General features: G+C 44.1%; 1 protein-coding gene across 1 annotated transcript in view; it reads right to left on the bottom strand.

The window, feature by feature from the left end:
- Positions 1–20,553, bottom strand: part of GRIN2B (glutamate ionotropic receptor NMDA type subunit 2B) — a 401,817-nt gene that overhangs the window by 273,047 nt on the left and 108,217 nt on the right. The window contains exon 2 of the mRNA XM_045554290.1: positions 17,561–17,989. Coding sequence (XP_045410246.1) covers positions 17,561–17,971 — 411 coding nt within the window. The 5' untranslated portion in view covers positions 17,972–17,989. The remainder of the gene's footprint in view (positions 1–17,560; positions 17,990–20,553) is intronic.

Raw genomic sequence — 20,553 nt, 5'->3', positions numbered from 1 at the left:
AATTCTATCTGTTACGTTGAGCTCAAATTCTCCTTAGACTTATAACATTACAAAATGTGAACCTACAATGATCTCGAAATAAAAAGTTTAATTAAAAAATTTATATTATTATTAGTGATATCCCTTATCAATAAATTAGCACTAACGCAGCCACAGCTCCAGGCTGTGAACATGGAGGGCATCTCTTCTCTGCAAGGGAAAAGTGCAAACGGGGTCTCACGGAGAGAGGACATGTGTCCTTGGGTGGCCTCGTTAAATGCTGAGTTCTGACCAACAGACCACAAAGCTAACGTCTGACATCTCCGAAGGCCAAGAGCAGACCACCTGGGAACTTTTAACTATGCCAGGTCCAAAGGTAGGCCACGGAGGGGCCCCGGCGCTGACAGGATGAAGCATGACAAGGGAGCACGTGCCACAGAAAGTACAAGTCACGTGGAAGACCCGGTCACAGGAGACGGGGAGGGGCCAAGGTGGGCGAAGGGCAGGGAAACGCGGACCAGACAGGAGACGACGGGGAGCGGGCAGCAGGGCGAGGAGGGAGAGGACGGGGAGGAGAGGACCTGAGGAGCCAAGACAGGAAGAGACGGAGAAGGACCCACGCACAGGCGACCGGCCAAGGGGCAGTAGAAGGCAGCCAAGGGCTCTGCGTGCAGAAAGTAGGGTTCAAGCCCTCTCTCCGGCGTGGAAGATGAAAGCAGTCTAGAAATCGTCAGAGGTCACCAATTAATGCAGGCTTCCCTCTTCCATCTCATTCCCGTGACTCCCCCGCAGGAGGTCCTGAAGTCCCCTCCGCCTTAACGAACAAAACGTTCTCCAAGGCTCCAAGCAGGTTCCGACCGTCCCCTGCGCAGCTGAGCACGGCCGACCCCTCCCCCAGCCAGTGGCGCCCTTCAGTGTCCGCGCGCTGCAAGGTCTGTGGCCCCGCGGGGCCTCGTGCCAGGACCGGCGGCTCCCCGCAAAAGGCGTGACGTGCGGCAGTGGGGACAGCACCTTCTGTCGGAAACACACATTCCCCTTAGGGCCCAGCGTGGAATCCGAAATTCCAGCATTACACAGTTCCTCCCCCGAGTTAAAATACCCGTGTCCACGGACAGGGGAACACATTAGTTGCTCTTGTCTATTTGGACCCTGGCAAGGACTTAGTTTTACAGACAGTGTCCTGAGTTTGAAATGAAACAGGGACTTGTAAGGAGGAAGTACTGGGGGGCCACGTGGGGGACAGACCCAGAACTGATTCGTGCAGTGCTGCTTGGAGAAGCCCCTGCACTGGGAGGGAAAGGGAGTCTTCTAGGCAGCTGCAGGGTAGGAAAGGGGTCGGGGCCACTCAAGGAGGTAGGAGTTGTCAAAGGGGAGATACGAATGTGGGAGACGGGAGTAAAACACAAAAGATTAAATGTACATTCTTTTCCAATTGCATAACTTTCCCCAGGGCTGACCATCAACATCAGGATGGCAAAGGCGGCCTGGTTGCTGCTTGCAAGTTACAGAAACATAGGGAAGAACCCTGTTGGAGCCCTAATGCTGCCTCCCACGGACAAAACCCAGTTCCAGATACCTGCAACTTTTAGAAGCATCAGAGGCCCCCATTATAAGGACTAGGTGGCCTTTCTCTTGGATCAAAGCGTGCTGAAGAGTAGAATTCTCCAAGTGGAGAGAAAATGCCCTTCTGCCAGAGCACCTGGACAGCTAAACTGTGCTCTTATCCCCCTCTCTGCTCAACAGACTAGTTTCTACAGTAATCACTGGACTGGTCTTCCTTCAGGAAGAACTGAAATGACACTCACAGGGTGACCAATTCTTCCCTTTCATTGACCAATGAGACTTCCCCTTGGGCACAGAAACTGCAGGACCCAAAGGGCACATGACTTTCCTCAGTAAAATTAGCTACCAATTTAATCTCAGAGAGCAACAGTGATCAGAGACCAGGACATTCACAAGAATAGTATTATTGTCTCTGAGCTTCTCCTGACACAGACAAACTAGAGGTCTAGGAAAATGACAAAATGACACGGCAGGCAGGCAAACAGGATGAGAACTGAGACTGGCCACTGCCCTCTCTCTCTACCCTGCAGAGCAGCCCGGCCTTGGGTCCAGTGCCCCTATGGGGCCTGAAAAAAGCTTCCATGGACTAAACGAGTGCAGCGGGACCTGTCGCTGTCATCGTCATTGGACAACTTCAGCTATGTTGGTCTGAGCCCTCAGTTCCCCACTCCTCTCCTGCCTGGTTCTGGGAATTGTTGCACTCACACCTCCTGCCCAAATTCCTCTATCCCTGGGCTCTGACTCCAGAATTCAGACCTTCTTTCCTGCTTTCAGTATCAACTCTGGCTTCCAGAGCCATCCGTCCAAAATGGGAGACCCTCTGTGATCCCCATGCAGAGGGGTGGTGGGGAGAAGGCTCTGGCAGAGACTCCAGGCAAGCAGCCAGCCGGGGCCAAGGGGAAGAGAATTATTCACAGGATCACAGATGTTAGAGATAAAAAGAACTTGCAAAAACACATCTCACTCATCCATCCCACCTTGTAATGTAGGCCCTCTTCCAAGAGCATATGGCCTGTTCCCATCTGATTTCAAAGGATCTATCATTACAGACAAAGACGCACTGAGTGCGCCCGTACACTCTGTGTTGTCTCGATCATAAAGGGAGGAAATGAAGGGGCTCCCTCCCTCTGGAAAGAGCCTGCACACTGTGTGATCAATTTACTTCTCACGTGCACTGCCTGAGCCCACCAAGATATCTGTCCCATCACCCTGACACAGATATTCACACACCTGAACACCACTCTTGCACATAAACAGGCCTCTGATCATCCCAGGAAAATAACAGGGAGAGTGGGTGCTGGAAGCCCAGCCAAAAGAGAGGTGCAGCAGGAGGGTGCTGAGGAGCGGGCCAGGGGAAGCTCTTTGGGTACCACCTCCAGTAACTGGTAAGGATTTTGGTCCAGGGCAACAGTAGTTATAGCCGATTCTCTAAGATTATTCAAGAAGTAGGAAGAAAAAGTTGCTCCAAGACCTACAGCCAACCAGGACAGTGAGGCAAAAACATTATTCCTTCTTTGTCAATTTCTCATCTACTGAAATGGAATCCTAGACCTTAGACAGATATAAATTTAATCCTGCTACACACCAAGGTAGAAAAAAAAAATCCCTCAATCCCAGAAACGTCAGTGAAGACTTTGATCTGACCCAGGAGTCAAATCCTGGAATATCCACTTGAAAGTGTTCTGAGCTTGAGGGTCCAGGTCTACTTGTGACCAGAGTCCAGAGTTTGGAGGGAATTGGAGTTCGTGTGCAGCTGCAGGCCCAGGCCCCACCAGACTGGAAATGGACCTGACAGTTTTCCCTCCTCTACGTGCCGTCTCCTCTAATTCTCTTTCCCTTTCTGCTTCCTGTCTCTCATCCCACTCTCCTCTCATTCACCTGTTCTGTTGTTCTGAATGTTTAGATCTTAGTCGAGATTTACTGGGAAAGGGAGGAATCAACTCTGCCCAAGCTCCAGTTGGCCCCTGTTTGGACGGTTGGGATATCCTATTCCCAGGCTAAATGCTAGATGCCCCAAGAAGACTGAACAAATAAAAGTGCTCAAGAGAAAGGGGAGTGACGCTGGTGAAATCCATGGACTTCACTGTCACTCAGACAAGGGTTCCAGTTTCCACACTGCCACTACTGGTGTGAGACAGTGGGCAGCTACTCTCCTTTCTGATCCTGTTTCTTCACCTCTAAGGAGGGAGAACGGTACTACTGCCTAAACCCTAGGTCTCCTTTGAGCATTAAATTGGCTCAAGGCAGGCAAAGCACCGCCTCCTACGGAGAGCAGCAAGGACACGTAGTGGGTACTGCACAGAGTGAAGCTGACCTCTTCTGAAACTCCAGATCCAGGCCCGCCCCAGACTCCCACCAACCAGAGCAAATCTAGGATTCAGAACATATCCAAAAGAGCACGCTAATCAATTCTAGGCCAAGACCCTTAAGAGCCTGCACTTGCACTGAAAATGAGACATGAGAAAGTCACAGAACCGGCACCTGGTGGTCGACTGTCACCACCCCCAATACAGTGCCTCTCCTCCTGTTCACAGTGCCCTCCCTTCTGTTTCCCTTTCCGCTCCTTTAGCTTCTTCCCATCTCTCTCCAACTCTTCCTCCTCCTCCTTAATCTTCATTAAGCAGCCACACAAATACATTACACTGGGAACCATAAAAAGAAAGCTCAACAAATAGATCTGAACCCATCACAAACTTTACAGCCTAAACAACATGACACGTCCTACCCATTGGTGGTTCCCAAACCTGGCTGTCTCTCAGGTCCCTTGGGGGGAGTTTATAAAAACAGCAATTAGTGGGGCATTGCCCCAAACCCATTAAATCAGAATCTTTGGGAATGGGGCCAGAGAATATGTATTAAAATAATGATAATAATAAAGTGAAAAGCTCCCCAGTTGATTCTGAGGTCCAGCCAGTTTAAGAACCACTACCATACACTAAAATAAAGTATAAATCCTATCAAGCTTCTTTCCCTCTTTCTTGCTGTTTCTTTTAACTCCTTCATTTCCACCATCCACTCAACTGATTATGTCAAGCAGTTTTATTTTCTGAGAATTTATAATATTTGCTTTCATAGGAGCAATGAGGGTGGTGAGAGAATAAAAGGCATAGGGCCGGGGGCAGCTGGAAGAAGTACGTAGACAGTGGGTCTATGAAGGCCAAAGAAGTGGAGTGATGCAGATGGAAGGCAGCAGGAATGAGAGTAGGCCGCGGGAGGAGGAGGGAGGCGTGGGCAGCAGCAGCATGCAGAAACCACCGTGCAGCCTGTTGTCCTAGCAACGTGATGCTGAAAGGTTAAAGGCTGTTGCTCTCTACAACTCTGGACAACATGTTTCCAAGGCAACAGAATGCATCCAAAACACATGTGGCAGGACTTGGGGGCGTGCCAGGAGTCCTCGCTTCAAGGCAGGCCACCCTGGCTGGCTGTGCCCATCACACTACCTTCAACTCTCAACACCCAAAACCCTCACCTCAAAATCTCACCCCTGCTGCTCCATGCCCTGTGCCATCACCTCCCTTTGGGAAGAAGGGAAGTAATATCCAGCTGCAGCTATGTAGACACAAATCCAGGACATTGGTGCATGGGAACTCTAAGAACTCAAAAGGAGAGGCAGCTATGTGGTTAGAGGAAAGCCAACCATAATGTTTCTAACTTCCTACATTGCTTTGCTAATTTGTTTGCAAGTTTATAAACAAATTTTATAAAAACAGCAAAACAAAACCAAACCTGCGTAATCAATAGAGCTATCAAAAAAAAAGGATGCCTGAATCAAGAGGAATTTGTATTTCAATACCAGTAGCAATGATAATAGCAGCCATTTATGCAAAACCAGGTGTGTACCTGGCAGAGTAATGAGTGACTTAAAAGGTTATTTCATTTAATGCTCATAATAGCACTTTAAGGTTGATGAGTATTAACCACAATCATAGGGATAAAAAAAAAAGAGATCACAGAAGTCACACATGGCAAGAGGTCATGCAGCTTCTGAAAGGTAGAGTCAAAACTCAGAATGGCGGCAAGGTAAGTGCTCCATCCCCCATATCACACCGCCTCCACCTGAAAAGACATTAAGTCAGGTTACATCACTCCCTTCTTACACCCAGAATGAATCCAGAAATATCCAACTCCACACCAAGACTCTTGGGCCCGATATGATCTGGTCCCAGAGCACTTCTTCACCCTCCACTATGCTGACCTTCCTACCACTCATCAACAAAGAACAGCAGCAAGAACATGTTCCCCCTTCAAGGACTTCACACCTGCTGTTCTCTCTGCCAAAATGCTGCCCCTCAGATCTTCACATGTCTTGATCCCTCTCACCATACAAATCCCAAGTGCTACCTCTGAGACCTTTCCTAACAACCCTAACTCATATAGCTCACAATACCCCTTCCCGCTATTTTCATTAAAGCATTTACCACTACCTAAAATAATATCGTTTAATTGATGTGTCTGTTTATTGTCACTCAATGCTCCATGAGGACATGTCCTTCTAATTGACTATACCTCCAGGACCCTGAACAGTTCCTGATACCTAGTAGATAACAGATATTTCTTGAATGAATAAATAAATAAAGAAGAAAGGATGTTGTTAGCTAAAGGAAGTTTCAAAATCTCCTGCTACTACCGTTGGAAACTTAATTGCATTGATTAAATATAGTTGGGTGATATCTTGCTGATTAGCATGTCATATGAATTGCATATCTTTATTTTTCAAAAATTTTAAAAATGTTTACTTCTTTCTGCTTCCTCTTTTGAAGGAACACTAATAAAGTCAAGATTATCACTGGTGCCTAAATGTTTTACATGATAAAAGATTTGCTCTGCTCCCTCCTAACCTGAGACGGTCCTTTTGCCATGTCTGTCTGCTAGAAATAAAGTGGACATGACTGTTGTAACTCCAGATGGGAATGCCAGGCTGTCGATTGCTGGTATCTGGCCCTTATATCTGCAAGGAAGGGAAGAGTGATAGACACAGCCTCCCAGAGAGACATAAGGAATGTGTTTGCCAGGAACCAGAGGGATTATCCTATCAGCCATTTTCATGTGGGTTTAAAATACTTTTCTCTTAATTGCAACTGACATCTACTGCTCCCAAATAATTAATTCATCCATACACTTAATGAATGTGTATTAAGGGCTTACTATGTGCCAAGCTATATGTTAGGTTCTGGAGATACAAAAACAAAAAAGACACAGTCCATGCCCTTGTAAAACTTATGGTCTAGCGGCACAGATAGCTAATAAAAAAAATTATGATTACTTATAGCTGTGGTGTGGACTATCAAAAGTATTAAGTGAAAGGAAAAAGAAAAAAACAGTTTTGATTTTAGGGTAGAGAAGAAAAAAAAACTGAAGGACATTGGGTCAGGAAGGGAGCTCTAGGTGAGATGTGCCATCTGGAAAGCGTACAGATATCAGCAACCACATTTGAAAACACACACACACACACACACACACAGACATGCGCACGCACATAAAACAGAGAAGCAGAAATAAACACAAGGAGAGAGGAGAGCGAAAAGAGAAGTACCAGGGCTGAAAGGCAGACTTCGCTGCCCCCCAGTCCCACCAAGGGCTTCAGTAGTGGAATAGCTAAGAGAGCACCCACACTTCACCTCTCAGCATTGTCTCAGGCCTGGGAGGCCCAGAAAGTCAGAGAGCCGCCTTTGGACAGAGCGCCCGAAGTGCATGCCAATTACCACGCAGCTAGGTTAGTTCAAGATCATGCTGCTGAGGGCTGATGCTTCTGTTTACCTCGTTCATTTATTCCACGGTGAGTTACTCAACACCTCTCGTAGACCCACACTTACTGATTCCTACTATTGCCAGGCCTTCTCTAAGCACTTTCCATAACCTTACTTAATATCTTAAGAAATAGGGTCTAGTTTTTTAATCACTATTTTATTGATAGAACTAAGGCTCAGAGAAGTTAAGTAATTTACCAAAGGTCACACAGTTAATGGTGAGTGGAGCGCTGAGATTCCAGAACTCTGCCTTTTAACTGTGGTGTGCATATTAGTTTTCTAGGGCTGCTGTAACAAATTGCTATACACTCAGTGGCTTAAAACAACACAAATATATTCTCTTCTCAGTTCTGGGGTGTCAGTAGCCTGAAATCAAGGTGTCGGCAGGGTCGTGCTCTCCCGGAAGGCTCTAGGGGAGATTTCTCCCTTGTTTCTTCCAGCTTCCGGTGGCTCTCTCGGCTTCTGGCTCAGTAACTCCAACCTCTGCCTCTCTTAACACAACCTTTTCCTCTGTGTCTGTGTCTTGTCCTCTTCTCCTTCTTCTAAGGACATTTGTCATTGAATTTAGAGCCCACTCAAGTGAATCTTATCATGAGATCCTTAACTTAATTACATCTGCAAGGATCCTTATTTAGAAAAAGGTCACATTTACAGATTAGCACATGGACACATCGTTTTGGGGATCACCATGCGACCCACTACTGTGTGTCCATAAAGTGCACAGTTTAACGTGTATGAATTGCTTAATATAAGTTAACTGTTACTATATACCAGACACAATGGTGTGTTCTAGGAAGTCAAAAATTAGTAAAACATAGGCCTGGCCCACAAGGATCCCTTGTATAGCAAGGGAGAAAGATATGTAAACAAGACAGGTTAAAGTAAAAGCAAAAATAGGGCACAGACAAAACGAAAAAGAAATGCTAAATTCTGTGAAGATGGGTTCACCGCAGAAGTGCCACAACTTCTCTTGAAAAGTGAATAGGTATTTCTGGGTGGACAAGAAAGAGGACATTCTAAGGAGAGGAGGTGGCACAAACAAAGGCACAGAGATATAGAACAGCCAGGACCATTTGGGGAGCTGTAAATAATTTAGTGTGGCTTGACATCACTGCTCAAGGGCGGGGAGGTTAAGAGAAATCCTGGAGAGGTGGCCTGGGACCAGATCAAAAAGGATGCTGTACTCCAAGCTGTGGGAGGCCACTGCAGAGTTTTAAAGGAAAATGTAACAATCAGATTTGAGTTCCTGAAGAAATCAGAGGTGAGCCTCCATGGGGCAGTGCAGGCAAGAGAGAATGAGCGTGAGACACATGGCAGCGTGCACAGGGTGGAGGGGACCGATGGGAGAAGGGGGGAAGGGAGTGGTCTGGGTTGATTCCCAGACTTAGTGACTACTCCCGTCTTAAAAATCTCCCTCACTTTCTGTAACTCCTCTCTTTCCTTATTCTTCTTGTTCTCTTCTCTCTCCAGTAACTCTGGCTTAGCTCCTCTGTCATCTGTTCCTCCTCTGGCCATCCCTCAAACGGTGGCACATCCCAAGGTTCTGCTCTGACCCACTTCTCTCCCCATCCCGATGTCCACTCCGAGCCATCCCATCCCCCCTCATGGTTCAGCACCTTCTCCTCGCTAGTGAGGCTCATATCTATATGCCCAGACCAAGTCACTCTCTAAACCTCAAGGCCCAAATCCAAATTCTGCCTAGACTTTTCCACTGATGTGACCCACCCATGTTCTAAATTCCACTCCATCTCATTCCTACTGTCACCAAGACTGTCACAAATCCAATTACTCTTGTCATCGTAATTTTTGTGACTAGCACTAAAAGGGTCAGCGGTGTTCAGTGTCGCAGAAGGTCAAGAACAGCTTGCAAAGTCCACTGGATTTGGCACTTTGGAGAAAGTGAGAGATGAGGGAGTGAAAAAGGCAAGTTCAAACTACCCTTTCAGGATCTTAACTGTGAAAAGGAGCGAAAGAGGGAGGAAGAATGAGAATTGAGGAAAGCTTTCATGTTTGCTAATTAATGCGGGAGTGATCTGAACACACTTATTGGCCTCAGCGATGTTTTACAAGGGGGGCACAATTGATAACGTGGGTGAGGCTATTCTTGACAATGGGGCACTAACATGTATATTGCAGCACATTTAACATGCCTGGCCTCTAGGTTCTAAGTGCCCATAGCACACAGACACACACACACCAGTCATTCTGATATCTAAAAAAACACCCCATACATTTCCAAACATCTCCTAAGAATCCTTAAGAGGGAAGACACCATTTCGGCTCATGAGATCAAGGATGGGGGGAAGATGTTTCCTGGTCCAATATCCACCCACCCCTTTTTCCTCCTTTGAGTAGGGGCATGATGCCTAGCGCTGGGGCAGGCACCTCCCAACCCTGCCCAAAATGCCAACAGAGCCCCAGCTGTCAACTCTGACGTCACTGAGCCACTGAACCACCCTAGGAGGTTCTGTCTCCAGACTCTTTGTTCTGAGACACCAACAAACATCTACTTGTTTAAGCTGCTATGAACAAATCACTACCTAAAGGTCTTGGGCAACACAGTCAACCTCTCTGACCTATAATCTCCTTGTCTGTAAATGGAGACCAAATACGTGCCTCATAAATGCAATGACAACATTAAATGAAATAACATATTAAGGTGACTAGCTCATATAAGTGACTAACTCAGAGCTTAGTCTTTAAATGATCAATGTTAGTCCTTTTCATTATAACCTCCTAACAACTTATGATAATTAGGTCTTCTTTGTCCATGTAAAATATAATTATAGCAATAAACTTCTTGTCCTCAGAGAAGTGGAATAAAAATAGCCTTTATTGCTACTCTTCTGCATGCTGGACCCTTAAACTACAAAATCAAAATATAATTTTGAATACAACATAGATCTACCATCTAAGAATAAAGCAAAAAGAATCACAGAAGTCTCAAATAGGGAAATAAAAATATACTCTTGATGTAAAAGTCATAATTCAAGGAATTTTTCAGCAGTATCAGTGTAATCTATTAAAAATGGCTGGGGACATATAGTAAATTAACTGTCCTCCTGTATCTATAACATTTTACTCCTTCTTACCTAGCACCTTTAATATTTCCCTCATCTAAGAATTCATTACACACACACACACACACACACACACACACACATATATGTCAACACTTCCAAATCTATGACCCTGGATTCAAACACTCTTTTATTATGGATTTTTTTTTAAATGTTCTTGACTTGTCTTCATTGATTATATCCTATGTATATCAGCTTGTTGAAATCACTGTATGTCTCTGCTTTGAAAATCTTGACAAGTTCTGATCCAGTCACAGTCAGTAACTGCATCACCATAGAGGTGGAACCCACTGAGCTCCTGCTTACCCGCCAGGTCTAAATGGAAGCATGTTAACATCCCAAGCTCTTCTCTTTCAATTAATAGGAAAAATTAGAACCCCACTTTCTTGAAATTACTTAGGTAAGGTCTGTTACATGAAAATACTGAAGGCCTGCTGTTTACCAAGCACTGGGCATATTGCTTCATAAGGTTCATTACCCACTCTGAGCTATTTTTGTTTCCATTTTATAGGTGGAGATTTTGAGGCTCAGAGAGTTTGAAAAGTACAGCCTAGGTCACATGGCTGGGAATGAGCAGAGCTCAAGCCCACTGGCTCCAAAGCCTGCATTGTCTCCTGGTTGTGCCGCTGCCTTCTTATGGACACGCCGTCACTTTCCTGGAGGATGTATGAGAAGTGATGGCTCATGTGTCACTTTCTAGCACCCAGCACCTTTACGTCTATGAATGTCTAAGCAATTTCTGGGCCTTCAGTTTTTACAAGCATTAAAACTGTACCTGGATTTCAAGTGGCCAATCTCATTAAAGAAAATCCTATCCCAATTTTAAAAGAGAGCGTGTTCTGGCCAACAAGAAACGCAGTGCACAGAAATAGGTGGAAAGACCTGAAATCCAGGCAGACTTGAGGGCTGCATCACTGCAAGCTTACCATGTTTTAGAACGAACTGCCTACCCTTTCCCACAAAATATAGTTCAAGGAAGTAGGGAAAACTGGGGAGCAGAAACTGAACTCCAGGCAGGCAATTCGATCCTGGCTTTTTTTCTTACTTCCTCAGTGTGGGAAAAAGTTTTAAAGTCAAGTACACCTGGACTCAGATCCAGTCCCGCTATTGTTCTAGCTGTGTGACTTTGGCCAAGGGGCATAAACTCTGATTTAGTCCCCCCTTCCCTCACAGGACTGCAAAAGAATTAAAATGCTCATTAACATCATGCCAGGTTCAAAGGCGGCATACTATATTAGCTTTTCCCTCTCGCTTTTCCCACCTCTGTATCTTAACTCTTCTCATCCAAGAAATGCTATAACAGCAAGGTTTGTTCCTGAATTCTGTCCCAAGGAATACCACATCACAGACAACTGACGGCAAGGTCAACTAAGAGACACCAGAAATTAGCAGAGAAGCATAGGGTGAGGTATGAGCAACACAGCCATCTTGGTTTCAAAATTATGTTGGATATGGAAACCCCACATGAGCAAGGGGAGGCAATAGTCTATTCATAGTGTCACACACCACAGCTGGCTCATCTAGTTTCCATCTACTCCTCCCAATTAGGCAAGGGGGGTAGTGTAGGAGATGGGGAAGAAAGGGAGAAGAACTGTAGGGCCATCTTCCTAGCCCCAGTTAGATTCCGAAATGTGGCTCCCTGCACAGAAAATGAGAGTGCTTCCATGTTTATTGCAGCACTATCACAATAGCCAAGATTTGGAATCAACCTAAGTGTCCATCAACTGATGAATGGATAAAGAAATGGTGGTATCTAAAGACAATGGAATATTTTATGGCCATAAAAAAGAACAAAATCCTGCCATTTGCAACACCATGGATGGAACTGGAGAACATTATGTTAAGTGAAATAAGCCAAGCACAGAAAGACAAATCTTGCACGTTCTCACTCACATGTAGGAGCTGAATATTGAAAACAATTGATCTTATAGAGACAGAGAGTAGAATGGTTACTAGAGGCTGGGAAGGGCAGCAGGGAGGAGGGGATAAAGTAGGAATGGTTAATGGGCACAAAATTATAGTTAGATAGAGTGAACAATATTTGATAGCACAACAAAGTGACTATAATCAACAATAAGTTAGGATATACTTTAAAATAACTGAAAGAGTGGAATTGGAATGTTCCTAACACAAAGAAATGATACATGCCTGAGATGATGGATACCCCAATTACCCTGATTTGATTAATTCACATTGTATGCCTGATCAAAATGCTGCATGTATCCTATAAATATATATAACTATTATGTACCCATAATGATTAAAAATAAAGAATTTTTTAAAAAAGAAAATGAGAGTGCTATTCAAAGCTTCAACTCCCAAACAAGCAATGTACAAAGGAAGGAATCATAGCAACGGACTCCCACAATATTTTTGCATATCCTCTAATGAGGAATCAGATACAGAGTATGATGCATGTGTGAGCTGCTGTACTTCACCCTGGTCAACCCACCTATTTCCAGACCCTGACCCTTTACTCACACACCCTTTCTCTCCCATTCTTGCAGCATTAATGGATCTGGCATCCTCTTCCCGGTCCTACTAAACCTTCCAGCTTTCTGTTTGCCTTTCCACCTCCTGACCAAGCCATTTTTATTGGTCCTAATGCTGGTGACAAAGCAGTTGTCATTGACTCTGTTACTTCCTATCAACACTTCTCATCTTCCTCCCATGAAGTGTCTATCTGCACTCTTCCAAAATTTTCCACATATATTCCATTGTATCTTCAAAATGCTGGGTAGAGCAGAAAACAAAAAATATATATCGTATGAGATATACACTGAGTATCATGTAGCTATACACTGAGTATCATGCCCAAATTTCCCAGACTCGTCAGAATGGAGGCTGAAACTCAGGACTTACAATTCTCAGTTCAGTGTTTGGTGAAGCAGAATTGTATACTAGAAAGCACAAGCTTCAAAATAGGTATTCCTGGGGTTTGACTCCTAGGCCCCTTGCTAATTGTGAGCTGTGATAGCCTGGATTAGTTACTTAACCTTTCTAAGCTAAAATCCAAAAACCCAAGAAAGATTTCAGACAATCAGTAGAGAAACCTCCTAGACAGAAATGGAAATACATCTAGCTTTAGTTCATTATTCGGATTCAGATGGGCATCTTAAATCCAGGATCTCAGGGAGAATAAAAGCAATTATAACAAGGCAAAATAAAATAGGTTCTTTATACTCAGGTGGGGAACTGCCAAGAAGCACCTCGTACATTTTTAAACATTCTCCATTACTATTCTAAACAGCGTTCTGTTATGAGCGCCTAGCAATTCTTTCCTGGTTAGAGCTTTCCTTTAATCGAGCATGCCCTTCTTGGCTATTGCAGGCTTCCGTAACACTCACGAGCCTTGGCTTCCCCGGTGGGGCGAGACCAAGACTTGTCCCCTGCACCCCCCATAGCAGAGCCTCCCCTAGACTTTCCCCTGAGCTCCCTTCTTGGTTAGTCTCCAAGTCAGAACTGTCTCCACAATTCCATGATGCTTTTCAATTCCCATTCTTTTCCTGTATCGTGAAACTTTCTCACTTTCTTCGAAGTACTCCACACAACCTTCAGCCTAACCTACAGAATCTGTGCTGGACACTTAGTGAGGTGCTTGCTACAAATCATTTCATTTAATCTTCACCAACCCTATAATGGATATAATGGGTATGTTATTGTACCCGCTATACAGGAAACCAAGGTTGAGAGTCAAGGGTTGGTGACTAGTCCAGATTCCCAACGTCTGGGAAAGAATGCCTGAACCCAGCTCAGACCCTGAACACTGAGCTTTTAACAGCTCTTCTCTGCTAGCTCCCAGGCTTCTTTCTGCCATCCTACAAAGTGTATTTCCTCTTTCAGAAAGCAGAGCACTGATTAACGTGTTTACTCACTAACTAGCATGTGCAAAAAGTGAGCATGTACTGTTTGACCAGATGCTGAGCTGCCGAACTGTGTCTCTGCTTTGGTCCAAAGTCTTAACAATGCTGTCTTTCCTATGTCAAAAACTGCTTGAAGACAGAGAGGCTTTATCCCTGTAACACAATCTTCCACAAGAGCACTTAACAAGTGGATTTTATTCAAAACAAACTAACAACAAAAACCTCAGTTCAAACAGACCGGCAATTACTGCTCTCCTGGAAGGGGGAGGCAAGATGGAAGGCTTCTCTGTGGTGGCTCAGACAGTTACGATATGCCTGAAACTCGGCCAAGCTACATGTCTTAACTCTCGGCATCCGTTCCACTTTCAGCTGTTTCGTCCCATTGCCCCATTGTCGTTTCACAGTTGTCAAACTGTGCGTCCTCATTCCATGTTTGTAAAATATGCACATGGTACCTAAAAATAAACTTCTATTTAAGACAAACAAACAAACCTGGCCTTAGTTTTGAGGTGTTCTATTTTTGAAACTTGTCCCCAAGGCTTATTTCTCTGAGATCTAAGGGATTCTTTTTCTTTGCCTCCATGCAAATCCTTTAAGCCTGCGAACACTCCTCTGGACGGCTCCTGGGAGTCTGGGTGCTGCCACCCATGAGGCTCCTGCTCCAGGGTCACTACCATTCAGCATCCAACTGTGACTGAGCCTCCAACTTTCCAGTGTATCCATTATTAGGATCTCCCTCTCTCTTATTTTTCCTCCTGCTGCCTACCCTTTAAAAACTCTTCTTTTCAGGTCAAAAGTCAGTTCGATATTTTGGCTATTTTAGAAAATTGTCTGAAAATCATTGCCCACCTCCTTTTCTTAATGGAGAGAAGAGAAAAGATGGAATATTTGAGTGTGGTAGCAATGGGGAGAGTAGGAATGGGGGAGGGACCAGTGGGGATCGTATGACATTGATCTGGAAGAATCCACCTTACTGGCTTCAATTCTCCCTTTTACCCAAAGGACAGTAGCCATGGGCCCTCTCTGGAACTGTACTACACCTAAGAGCTCCACCATTTCATATCTTTGTTAATGCTCTCTTGTTGTTAGATTCCAGTACTGACTGATTATGAATCAAGTGATGGATCCACTTGCATCAGATGACATGCCCCACAATGCTACATAATGGAGGAGAAAGTTAGGATAGAAAGGTGTATGAGACCTTAACAATCCCCATCATTTTCTTAAGAGCCCATAGAGCACTTGGCCTTTGGAGCCAGCAACCAGTGTTAAAGTCCTGGCTGCCACTTACTAGCTACAGCACTTTGGATACGTTATTTAAGCTCCCCGAGCCTCAGTTTCCCCATCTGTAAGATAGAGATTAAAAAATACCACTTAGCTCACTGGGTAGTTAAGAGTATTAAATAAGATACTGCATGCACAGCACTAAGTGCCTAACACATGGTACACACGCTCAAAGCACCTAGGATACACCAGTGAACAAAAGTGAGAAAGTGAGAACAAAAGAGTTCAGTCTCTCCACATGGTCTGCATCTTACCCTCATATTTTTTTCTTGATGTTGTGGATTTGTAAGAGGTACCAGAGAGAGAAGCAACCAACCAGTTTAGGCATAACATTTCTACTGGGAGAAATAATATGGGCTGCATAATAGCCCACATGAGCAAATAAACAAAAAAAAAATTATTTTACCTGTTGTGCTCTCAAAATAACTTACTTTGATTTAAAATAAGTGTACTCTCAAAATAGTTATTTATGATTTTAAAATATGGCTCTTATCCATATTGTCAGTCTTTCATAACAATATTGTGGCCTCAAAATACCACTGTTAAAATAAAATATAATTTGCTAAGGATAAGAATGTCTAAAAAAAAAAAAATCTACCTGAAGCAAACCTCAATGGGTTTTGCCATGGTCAGTCTACATTTTCCATTTTGCTGAAGTTTATGCCACTTCCCTTAGCATGAGCTGTTCATGCCAGCATTTGTTTTCTAACATCTGTACCTGCACCCATGTAAACGGACACTGAAATTTCCCCACTTAACACTTTCAACTTGACCTTTCACAGACTGAAGACAAAGGGAAGCTCTTAAACAGAAATTAGTCATCTCTGCCTGCAGCCGACAGATGGCGACGGTGGTCACGCCAGGTTATTTTAGGCTCTGCTAAGCCAGCTCCACTGTGGTGGTTCTCAACTGGTCAAGTACACGCCTGTGGTGTCTGTGCCAGGTTTTAAAGTATATACAAACACCACTAAATCCACAGTACGTCTTTTAGTAAAAAGCTAAAGGCTGTTTTGGAAGTGGTGATAAGTGTAAGATTCACAACGACAATCATAAAAATCCAAAATGATGAAAAATAATACAGGTTGCACTTGTGATGAAATGAACCATTCTAAGATATGAATGACTGCAAAGGACGATGCATATGTGAGAAGGGCTGTATCTAAGCAATGAGCAATAATCAATAAAGCAAAGAAAATAACTGAATAACTGAAAACACATAAAAACGCCATATAACCAGACATAAAGTATTTAATAAAACACCACTTCTGCAGTCAGAGAATAAGCATCAATGTCAGACGCTAATCAGTCATACGACAATGGATCTAACATTAATGCAGGAGAGGCTGGGATTTATTGGAGACTTTAAAGCAGTGTTGTCAATCTTAACTGCACACTGGAGTCTCCTGGGGAGCTTATAAGAACCCTGAAGGCGAGGCCAGGCCAGTGATGAGAATTCCAGTGTGTGACCAAGCTCAAGGACCAATGCCTTCACATCCAAGCATGAGGAAAACGAGGCGGCTACTGGTTCCATGGGTTAAAATCTATCTGAACATGCAGATCAGTATGTGTGACAAGCATGGGTATCTCAGCAAGAATTACTTCCCTTTGACACTTGTCTCTGTCTTCAGGAGAGGAATCCCCGACCTCAGGGAATTTTTCTTTTCATATTCTTGAAACCAGTTTGGGGGAGAACATGTATTACCAAGGAATAATGGAGTATGTCTTATTTTGAATGTGTTATTCATGTACCTATTTGAAGAAAATGTGCCACACAGCTACAAGCACCAACATCTATCTCTTAGTCACGTCAGTGAGTCTATTTATAAACAAACGGACACACAAAGCTATTGAAATCTGTAGGAGCTTCTAGACACCAGCAGCTTTCCCTCACTTTCATCTTCACATGATTAGACTAATTCCTGGTCTATCTACTCTCCCAATGCATGCTGGTCCCTTCATTAACAACCAAGACTGGCATTAAAACAAACATATCGTTTAATCCTCAGCACAAGCCCCCAGCTCTTGTCACTGAAGCCCCTGTTACCTTATCTGCCATTATCATAGAGGAGCCCCCGTGGATTCCCAGGATGGGGGTGAGAGTCTGGGCTGAAATAAAATCGAGGATCTGGGCGATGGCTTCCTGGTCTGTGTCGTCAGCAAACACCACCCCCTGGATCTTCCGGTCAGACATGAGGTCACAGATGCGGGTGATGATGCTCTTTGGGTCAGTCTCATTCATGGCTACCAGCTCCACCCGGGGCACCACGGAGAGATGGTGGAAATCATCTTTCTCGTGGGCATCCTTGATGGCCACCTCGTCTGAAGTGCCCACGAGGATGACGGCAATGCCAATGCTGGGGGGGCTCTTCTGAGAACGAGCTCTGCTGCCTGACACGGCCAGGACGGCCAACACCAACCAGAACTTGGGAGAACAGCACTCTGCTCTGGGCTTCATCTTCAACTCGTTGACTCCCTGAAAACACAAAGAGAGAGAACGGTTAAAATAGGACCCACGCCACATAACCTGTCTCTGAAGAGCCTGGGTACTGCAAGTCAAGGACTTTATCTCCTTTCACGGACCATCGCATCCAACCTCTATCTACTGAGCTAGTCTCTCAACTCTGGTGTTTGCTCAGTAGAATGAGAGAAAAGGAAACTTTCAAAGGCCTCAGAAATCCTTGAGCAAGACAATAAAGGATGCTACTGCTATAGCCATCAGCAGCTACAGAGACAAAAGAGGGAAAGTGGACGCAAGTGGTCCAGGTGGCCATGCCAAGAACACACACTCAGAAGTCTCTGGGAGGGGGTCTGCTATTGCTACATGACCCCTGGCACACCTGTCATAACCCACCCCTGAACTGCTCTCGGGCCGAAGGAAAGCAGCAGCTAGCAACAGAACATGGCCCGGACACGCCGGAGACAGGGAACTGCAGATACATAAGCCCCACCTTCCTGCTGCCCGCACCTCATGTTTGCCTCAAAGAGGACGACAGCCAGAAAATTCTTCAGTGGCCGTTTTAGTATCTGGCTCTTAATATTAAATCACAAGAACAACCAATACTTGGGCAGTACTTTTAAAAACATCATCTCAATTGATCTTTACAATAATTGAGTAGGAAAAAAAATAAGAAAAATATTAGTATCCCCATTTTATAGATGTCGAAGCCAAGGCTCAAAGAAGCTAAGTGATCTGTCCAAGATCACAAACCAATTAAGTGAACCTGAACCTAGATCTTCTGATTTTTGTAATCTAATTTTTATTCCATTGCATTATACTACACTGCCTCTCCTATCATCAATTATTATAAGGAACACTATCATTCTGATCTGTTTATACATCAAAATATGGGAACAGAAAAATAATTATTAACAGCTACAGTAATAAAGCCACATTTGAAACATTTTCCATTTTTTTTTCTGATGGCATCTTATAGCAGTGACTTCCCTCAAATGACTGACTCTATATTTGCATATGATTCACCACTTTTTACCTACAAAGAACTCCTGCCTTTTTAACTTCCACATATGCCCCTAAATCTTGCACTTTGCACCAGACTAAGGACACAGTGCTCTACAGAGTATATGCCTTGGTCATTTCTCTTTATGTTTCCCATCATTCTCCAAGAGCTCCTCTTATTTTAACAGAACTATTTCTGCTTGTGTTGCTTTGATTTGTTTTAAATAATCCTTTATTGTACATCTGTTATATGCTGTGCACTGTGTTAGGCATTTTCTTATATTCAATATCTTTGGTCCTCATGGAAACTCTATAAATTAGACATTTTATTCCCCTTTCTCAAATGGAGAAACTGAAGCTCAAAACAGTTATGTAATTGCCCACGGTCAATGGCATTATAACACCAGAATGCCAATACATAAATGTAGCATTTTTATATTCCAAGAAAATATTCTACGAACTGCACCCAGAACCCAAACCAGGGACTCTCTTTCTTCTACAAAGAGAGAGAGATGCAATCAAGGATGAAAATGCTGCTTAAGTTCTCCTGCTTGTTTGAAAAAAAAAAAGGTGAGAGGTTAGAAATCTAAAAACTTTGAGAGTTTAGCTAACAGAAAGAAAACAATTATTATGAAGTCATTGAATAAAGAAACATAAAGCAGCCTTCAGGCTAAGCAGTCAGTCTTGACGGCAAAGGGCATTAATGATTTGAGAGTAAGATGCTGGGGACATTTTTTGGCTGAGGAAGCACAAAATCCAATCCAGTTCTTGGCAGAAAACATTTTGGAACTCTTACTGTTGTAGTCATCCTTCACCACTGCCAAGAAGGAGACCTATATCGATCGCCTTGTCTCTCTCCTGTGAATAAGGCGAGTAGCTCAGTAGTTCACACCTGAGCAAAGTTTACTCCTGACAGTTTTCTGGTCTCAGTGTCTCTGTGAAAACAGGAATGACTACACCAGCCCTAAAAACCCAGGCTGACCGCTGTAGCCAATCTAGCAGGTGAAGCAGGGCCTGAATTCCTCCTCCCAGAACTGAAAGAAAAGCAACACTGTATAGAGAGTTGAGCAGCAGTGACTATTCAGAGGAAGACAGATGAGTTTAGCATCACAAAGAGCTATGGCCAAAAAAATTTATGTATACATATATATAATCTGTTCAATTCCAAGAACTGGTTCTCAAGAAGAACCAAAAGATTTGGAATTTGGCAAAACTCATGGCTAACATCATTCCAATGGAATTCTGATCCTACAGTCGTAAGTCACTAAATTAGTTTCTTTCACTTTTTTTTTTTTTTTTTTTTGAGACAGAGTCTCACTCTGTTGCCCGGGCTAGAGTGAGTGCCGTGGCATCAGCCTAGCTCACAGCAACCTCAAACTCCTGGGCTTAAGTGATCCTCCTGCCTCAGCCTCCCGAGTAGCTGGGACTACAGGCATCCACCACCATGCCCGGCTAATTTTTTCTATATATATTTTTAGTTGTCCAGATAATTTCTTTCTATTTTTAGTAGAGACAGGGTCTCGCTCTTGCTCAGGCTGGTCTCGAACTCCTGACCTCAAGCGATCTACCCACCTCGGCCT

The sequence above is a fragment of the Lemur catta genome, chromosome 6 (assembly GCF_020740605.2).
Source record: "Lemur catta isolate mLemCat1 chromosome 6, mLemCat1.pri, whole genome shotgun sequence".
Lineage (NCBI taxonomy): Eukaryota > Metazoa > Chordata > Mammalia > Primates > Lemuridae > Lemur > Lemur catta.
Note: the sequence above shows the minus strand (reverse complement) of the source record. Positions and strands in the feature narration are given on the sequence as shown.